General features: G+C 47.0%; 2 protein-coding genes across 2 annotated transcripts in view; one reads left to right on the top strand and one right to left on the bottom strand.

Annotated features, from left to right (window-relative positions):
* Positions 1-5,052: 5,052 nt before the first annotated feature.
* On the bottom strand, positions 5,053-6,413 carry LOC128274518 (protein KRTCAP2 homolog). Its single transcript, XM_053012744.1, has 4 exons — positions 6,317-6,413; positions 6,092-6,246; positions 5,894-6,024; positions 5,053-5,824 (listed from the first exon to the last, which is right to left on the bottom strand). Exons 1-4 carry the CDS (start codon positions 6,318-6,320, stop codon positions 5,713-5,715), a joined length of 402 nt encoding a protein of 133 aa, XP_052868704.1. The 5' UTR covers positions 6,321-6,413; the 3' UTR covers positions 5,053-5,712.
* A 221-nt stretch (positions 6,414-6,634) lies between these two features.
* The window catches only part of LOC128274516 (RNA exonuclease 1 homolog), a 4,285-nt gene continuing 3,203 nt past the window's right edge, over positions 6,635-7,716 (top strand). The window contains exons 1-2 of the mRNA XM_053012742.1: positions 6,635-6,734; positions 6,818-7,693. Coding sequence (XP_052868702.1) covers positions 6,635-6,734; positions 6,818-7,693 — 976 coding nt within the window. The remainder of the gene's footprint in view (positions 6,735-6,817; positions 7,694-7,716) is intronic.

The raw sequence follows: 7,716 nt of genomic DNA, 5'->3' as shown, positions 1-7,716 counted from the left end.
GCCGCATTAAGTACCATAAGTTCGGTTTTGTCCTTTATGGGAAAGGATAAAGTTCTGGGGAGTTCTGGATGAGAATTCTGGCTGGGGCTGGGGAGTTGAACCGAGTTGATGATTTGAGTTGTGGCTGGCTGGCTGTCTCAGATGCTGCATCATCAACTCCAGTTGTTGCTGCTGCTTTCTGAGTTGCTGCATCAACTCCACGTGTTGTTGCTGCTGCTGTTGTTGTTGCGTCAGCTTGTAGTGTTGCTGCTGCTGCTGTATGAGTTGCTTTATCAGTGTTGTTGGTACAGTTGTATGATTATATTGTTGTTCTGGATTTTGCTGCTCACACGTGGTGATGGTGTTCGGTACAACATCATACTCCAACCGATCTTCCAACACATCCAAGGGCCGGTTCAAATAGCCATCGCGAGCAATCCGATGGGCTTTTATGTTGCACTAAACTAAATACTTATCAACATCACCAGCTGATTCTGGTGATCGATCCGGGCGTCACACACACACTGCTGTCGGGTCGGCATGGGGGAGCGAGATGGCCACCACTCCTCTGGATACGGCTCCTTGTGGTGGATGTGGTGTGGCCATCGTTGTTCCGCAAATGTGAGGAATACGGCCCCCTACCTCCTCTAGTGTTTGGCTAATTGTTCGTGCACGGCCCTTCGAGCAGGCCCCGCGAAGGAGGGACCCGTCTGCTCGTTGGGACGGCAGTCACAAAAAAATGGGAGTCTGCCCGAAAGTGGCCTCGAGCTCCGACTCTCTGATACCCCTCCAGTTAGTTTGCCCCTCACTAGTGGGGGCCTATCCTGAAGAGGGGAGAGTGGTTCTGTCGATCTTTCGGATGGGGCAGATTGTCCAGGGTTGAGTATCAATTTAGTCTGTACTTGGATTAGCAATAAACTTCTCCGTTCGAGTTCCAAAATGATTCTAACTTTATTGCCAGTTTTGGTCTGCTTATATACTAATTAGGACAATGAGTCCAAAGAGTAAATCCGTAATCGTCGTTGTCGTCATAGCAGGTTTCTTCTAAAGTTCTGATGGTGCTGGTGCTGGATCCGGGAACTGTGGCGTTAAAGGTGCTGGGGCCGGTGACCGTAGATGCGGCGGTGCTCGTGTTCGGATCGACCAATTCGTAATCCTCCACCACCAAGTCGTCGTCGTCGTCGCAGGTTTCTCTGATGGTGCTGGTGCTGGGGCCGGTCACTGTAGATGCGGCGGTGCTCGTGTTCCGATCGACCGTAAATCGGGAAACCTCCATCACCCAGTCGTCGTCGTCGTCGCAGGTTTCTCTGATGGTGCTGGTGCCGGGGCCGGTCACCGTAGATGCGGCGGTGCTCGTGTTCCGATCGACCAATTCGTAATCCTCCACCACCATCTCATCTCCGTCTGCCTGGACCGTTTCTGTCTGTGATGTGAAGATCATAAATCGTGCGTTACTTAACACAACTTCAACTTTGCCATACCTTATTCGCCGGGCTAGTAAGCGTTATGGAAAATTGTGCATTTCTGTATACCTACCGATTTTGCGACTTTGCGGGGCTTATTTTGCACTTTTTCGGGACTTGGTAACTTTATCCACTGTCCCATTTCTGCGGGGAAAATATTCGAAAATGAATCCGCCATCGTTTTAAGTATTTTTAGGAGCTAATACTTTTTCGCACAAAAAATTTCGCAAAAGCGTCTGATTTCGCTTCGGTTTCAACGGTTTTTTTTTCAACGCTTCGCGAAACGGTTTCAACGGTTAAGTTGGCAAACGTCAAATGGCGGCAAAGTGAAAACCGGTTCGTTTGTTTATGTTTTTGATTCGGCAGTTTACCATTTCATTCTGATTCTGTTTTCTCAAATTCACAAATTTGCAAAAGTAAACAACGCTGCCACCAACACGTTCACAAATAATAATGCTTTAATTTTCCTTCTATTGCCTATTTTGCATAATCTGATCCCCTAAAAATATTCCGAATCGGGACAATAACCGGTAACCGATAACCGATAATAACCGATAATGATAATCGGTACCGATTCGGTACGGCCTGGTAAAAAAAAGCTTCGCGTGTTCAGTTTCAGTTTCTCGTTCTCGTTTCTCGTACTCGTTTCTCGTACTAACTAACTTTGTTAACTATGTCAAGAACTAGGTAAGTATTTTCTAATGTCTGCTGCTTTTATTTTCGTGAAGAATGTGATCCGCGTGTTACAAAGTGGCCTCGCCGCGTGAGATTCGTCGTTACGAAGCTCCGGGTTCAAGTGTGATCAAAGTACTCGAGAAAGTGAAGAAAGACCAAGTGTTGGAAAGTGAAAAGTTCCTCATTTTCATCTTTTTAACCGATTAAAAGAGACGGCTTGAAAAAACTTGATTTTTCTTGTACCAAAGCCCGCGCTGTAGTATTTTGCTTTTCCTCCCTTTCTTCCCAATTAACCGGGTGTGTGTGAAAGAGAGAAAGAAGAGTGTTTTGGTCAAATAAGCGTGGCGCAATTTTTCCCTTTCTCCCCGCAATGAATTAATTTTTCAAATATCGTACTACGAGAATAAGTTTTCCATATTTCTCATATTTTGCAACTAAAATTTTATTTCGCTTCCGCAACAGAGGAGGAGGCCGCTCGAATCGGCCGCTTCCGCTCGTGATGAGGAGGAGGCGGGCCCTTCGAATAGGCGACCGCATCCGGCCCAGGCCCCAGGATATTACGACTATTACTCCGACGATGACCCGCTTCTGAGCCCTGAGGAACTGAAGGCAGATCGTGAGCAGTTCCTGAGGGCTACAAAAGAACAGCGTGAAATCGTGGTAAACCTTGTGCGCGAAATGGCGCTAATATGCTATCGAAGCCCGCAGGTTGAGCCGGCACGAATGCTGCGCCAGATCCTCTGCGCGATGGGCCCCGCTATTCCGGGCTTGGTGAAAGATCCGCGGTCGGTGTTCCCAGGAAGAGAGTGGGAGATCGAACCCACAGATATCCTAGATGCTCAAGATGAAGTGGTCGGATCATTCTGGCATCGGGGCCTAGGTGAGTGTGCTTCTTTCATTTCATTTCATTTCAAATATCAAATCACAAATATCATATCACACTACTATTTATACTATCTTTACAGAAGCAGGCATTCGAGCACATAAGCCGTTGACCACTGACATCAAAGACACCGAATACTATCTCCACGTTGACAAGGTGCCGATTGCCCAGCTTGGCCACCCACTTTTTCAAACATGGGTTGTGCTCGGGCAGTTATTAGACGCTACCGGAGAACCGGGAGAACCGTTTGTAGTTAGCACCTGCTGCGGTAGCTTTAAGCCGACCGCACCGGTTCTCCTCGGCCCGGTGTGCGAGGAAGCCGCCAGGTTGCGACTTGAAAAAAACATTAAACCGCGAGTTTTGCTGGCCGATGGTGAGGCACGTCCGCTCGTGAAAGGTAGGGTTCAAATAATGTTGTCGCATTAACTTATGTGACTGTTTTTAATACTTTTTTTATGTTTACCCTACAGAGACGGTCAAGCAAACCGCATATAACGGGTGCCCAAAATGCACCATTAAAGGTGTGGTAGTCGGAAGGAACGTATCGTTCCACGATAACACCGATTCACAACTCCGCACGCACGCGTCCTTTGTGAATCACCGATATGAAAACCACCGCAAATTCACAATCCCGCAACGGCCCGGTCCATTGGAGCTGCTGGACCTAAATGTAATTGACCACGTCAGTATTGCCGACGACCGGCATCTTCTCCATGTAGGAGCAGCCAAAAATTTTTATGATACATTTACGTTGGGGCTTTACGGGGCCACAAAAATGCCTGAAAATGCCCTTTATCAATTACATATAAACCTATGCAATGTATCTTTTCCACAAGAAAGGGAGCATGAGAAATTCCAAACGACAATTAACTTGTGGCCGCCCTCGATGTGGGCGTATTTTTTGGATGTTGTGGGGTGTGTTGTACTAAGGCCAGTGCTACAGCCCGACGACTACGAGATGTGGATGTGGTTGCATACTGCCGTCGTGATATGCAACCACGAACGCTTCACACATTTGCTAGACTACGCACACACACTCTTCCAAAATTTCGTCCTCAGATACTTCGAAAGAGTGCGTTTTGTTCCTTGTAGTATACATCTTCTACTCCACGTCGTAGACGAAATTAGAGAGTTTAAGGTACTTAGGAAGCTATCCACCAACAAAGGCGAGACCTCACTGGCTGTTATCGAGCCCAGCGTCAACACGCCCAATGCTGCACGGGCGACAAAGCAATTTGGAACGGCTCTTCTGCTTGGCGAACATACCCGTTGTTCCCTCCGTTCGCGCCGACCCTCAACCCCGACACACGACGGCCGCAGGGCGCCCATCAGGCCCAAGTTCCTACTGAGGAGCGAGAAAATATCACTGACCGACGCCAACAGCTGGTTTCTAACGGCAACCGGAAGAGTTGTAAAATTCGAGTCCGCCTCAGTGGACAACTTGGGCCTGGTTGTACTGGGACGACCATTGAATGAACAAAGAACGATGATCAGCCATTCGGAACCCAACGTACCTGTGGAGTTAAATATTTTCGAAACAAAATCAAAAATTGCACTCAGCGAAGACCTCGTAGAATATCGTGCGGGCGATATGATCGCGAAACTTGGAGTAGTGGGTATGAAAAATTATACGGCGTTTGTCCCGTTGTACGAGTCACTACCGAACTGAACCGAACTACCGAAAAATAAATAAAATTTTTGTGAAAAGCAAACGAACACGTCACGCCATCGCGTGCAATCATTTTTAGCAGCAAAAAGCAATAAGCAACGCGCTCGTTGATGGTGGGGCAAACGAAGTGTGCTGAGAGTTCATTGTCTGTTGGGTTGGGTGTTTCCTCATTCGCTTCGCGGGTGTGTTATATGTTCGAACAGCAGGGAAAGAACCAACTCACCTAGCCAATCATTTTAAAGATGGAGCTTCTTTCATCTCTTTTAGTGTTTATGTATTATTTGTTGGTCAGTTTTGATTTATTGGTTTGTTGATTTATATTTCACAAAAAGTTTTGCCCCGCACCGAACGACAGCAGAAAAAAAACGAAGTGGTGGTGGCCCCAGAATAAAATGTCGACTCTCCGTTGGTATTCTAGGATACATAACTTCTAACTGTATTTCATCATATATGAAACGGTCGTTATTTTAGGTTTTACGTGCACGTCATAATCTTTTTCCTGTCTTTTTATTCAGTTTACTTACAATTCAGGAATAAGCAATTGTAACCGAACTAATCTGTAACTTAACACCTGCAAATAACACGACCGCAAATTCAGTGCAAACGAGTTGAGAGATTAGTCTGCGGCGAAAGCATGTCTACTTAAATTGTGATTACCCAACACGTGACACAACGGAAACCAGCTCGGGCCGAGTTCATGTTTCTTTGCCGAAAGTGGAACGAAATCGATAATATGTTTGGTAAACTGTCGGAGGTTCTGCAGACGGCGGCCGATGTGGTATGTAGTCGTCAGTAGGACATCACTTGTACACCGTTATCTTAACCATGGGGCTCCTTCTTCTTACCAGCTCGCACCACCCCCGACGGCACTGCAAGACTTCGACTACCACTACCGATTGTTATATTTTTTCTTATATGATAGCAACGGTGACTTTCGGGAGAGTGCTAAGCAATAATCCTACGTACGCAATAATCCTACGTGATGAAGTTGTGACCCATCTATTCCTCGCTCTGGGAATGTCACGAGTCCCGTTGTTTTGGTTCTACTTTTTCTTCTTCTTTCCAGCGTAACTGTCCACTTGGGCAACCGTGACGTTGTGCACTTTTTGGGATATCTTGTTGACGTAGTAAAGGGCAGCGATCGAGAACAGAATACTGAAAGGCGAAACAAAATGATTACTTTCAAGCCTGAGAAGCGTGTTGTTTTGTAAACTGATTACTTACCACGACGTAACACATACACGGTGAACCATGCCGCAGGCAAACAGGGCGCCAATCAGACAGAACAACACTTCCGGAAAGAATTTCGCTTGGAATCCGCTGCCCAACACGACGGCTTCCAAGTTGGACACCGCCTATCGAAAACCAATCATTCGAAAACCTCATTTAGGTTCCGTCGGAGGCAGTTGTGGCCGAACTTACCGTCAGAGAGAGAACGAATAGCCAGGATCCGAGGTATCCACCGAAAATGGTCGCAACCTGTGAGGATGCTAAGAGCGGACGGTACATTTGCATGCCGGAAAAGATCAGCACCGCAGAGACGGATGCCAGCGCCAGGGATACCGTTGTGGGAACAGCTGAAGAAACAAAATCAAGGCACTGTTAGCTAAAATACCTTCACACAACTACGCCCCTCAATTCATTTACCCATTTTGTGCCAAACTACAGTTCAAAAACTCTGCAAATACCGGTGTTCGGCAAAAATTAAAACGTAAACACTCGGCAATCCTGTGCCAACTTGACGTGTCAATTGGCTCGGTAAACTGTCAAACGCTGGCTTGTTTCAATCACCGAGTAAAAAAGGTGGAAAACAACAACAAATTTCATCAGCTGAATTGATTGTGAATAATCGTGAATAAATGTCTTTAAAAACTCTTTCGAATGTGGGCTGTATGTGAATATTACCGTTTTACGGCCATTTGTTGCTAGTTATTTGGTGGCGGATCGCCTTGCCGGCACCAAGCGATGCTACCAGCAACGGGATTGTTCCGGACCATCAATTGTCCCTTCTACGAGCGTGATCTTTGCACCCGGCCTTATTGTCATTTCAAGCACGCCAAACCGGGTTAGTAAGATCTAAACCTCCACGAACTACGGAACTAGTAACTGCAAATCTCATAAGCACAATCAATTCTTGTTTTGTCGTAGAAATTCCGGTTCCCACTTACAATGCCACACCGACCCGGTTACTCAATCAATCACGGACCGGTGGTGCCGACTCGTCCGATCCTGGTGAAGCTGTCTTGCGCAAGAAAGCAAAACTAGAATACATCCCAGTTTCTACCGTTGCCCCGAAGTACGTTCCGGCGGGAAGGCTTCAATCAACTAGCAATGTGCAAAAGCCGGACGAAAACATCGCACAGGATAGCGATGAACTAGCACAACCGAGCGCAGAACAAAATGGTTCTGATGAAAAATTGCACGAAACTAGCGATATCCAGGAAGCCTCGACCCAGGAGGAGACAATCACCCGTCTTGATAATGGAACAACGAATGGTAGTGTTTCGACTGGTCATGATTCTGCTGGAGATAAAAAGTCCACCGAAGAAAGCAAGCCGTCGTCACGTTCGTCGAAACATTCTTCCAGGAGCGACAGCGATCGAAAGACCCAGTCCGGTCACCGACACGGTTCAAGTTCGCATCGTTCGGCATCTTCATCGTCGGTGCCAGACAAAAAGCATCGATCATCGGAATCATCGTCTAACAACAAAAAGCACATCAGTAACAACAACAGCAGCAGCAGCAGCAGTAAAAGCAAACATCGCGAAAGGGATAAAGAAAGCTCGAGAAGCCACTCATCAAAGCACTCCTCCGAAAAGAAGGACCGTCACCATGGGTCCTCGGACCGCAAGCATAAAACAACTTCTTCATCAAACAGCTCTAACATCGGTAGTAGCAGCAGCAAAACTGGCAGCAGCCGCAGTGGCAAAAGCAAAGAACATCACAAATCCACATCATCGTCCTCGTCGAGAACGTCCTCTACGACGGCTGAGAAAGCTGCACCGTTCGTGGAAGAGAAAATAGGCCCTTCGGAGGATGAGATCTAT

Source organism: Anopheles cruzii, chromosome 3, assembly GCF_943734635.1.
Source record: "Anopheles cruzii chromosome 3, idAnoCruzAS_RS32_06, whole genome shotgun sequence".
Taxonomy (NCBI): Eukaryota; Metazoa; Arthropoda; class Insecta; order Diptera; family Culicidae; genus Anopheles; species Anopheles cruzii.
Note: the sequence above shows the minus strand (reverse complement) of the source record. Positions and strands in the feature narration are given on the sequence as shown.

Excerpts from the sequence above, each read along its gene's own strand:
- LOC128274518 (XM_053012744.1), bottom strand. Across the intron at positions 6,025-6,091 it reads TATTCGTTCTCTCTCTGACG|GCGGTGTCCAACTTGGAAGC; the intron begins GTAAGTTCGGCC and ends GGTTTTCGATAG. Across the intron at positions 5,825-5,893 it reads CGTGTATGTGTTACGTCGTG|TATTCTGTTCTCGATCGCTG; the intron begins GTAAGTAATCAG and ends TTCGCCTTTCAG.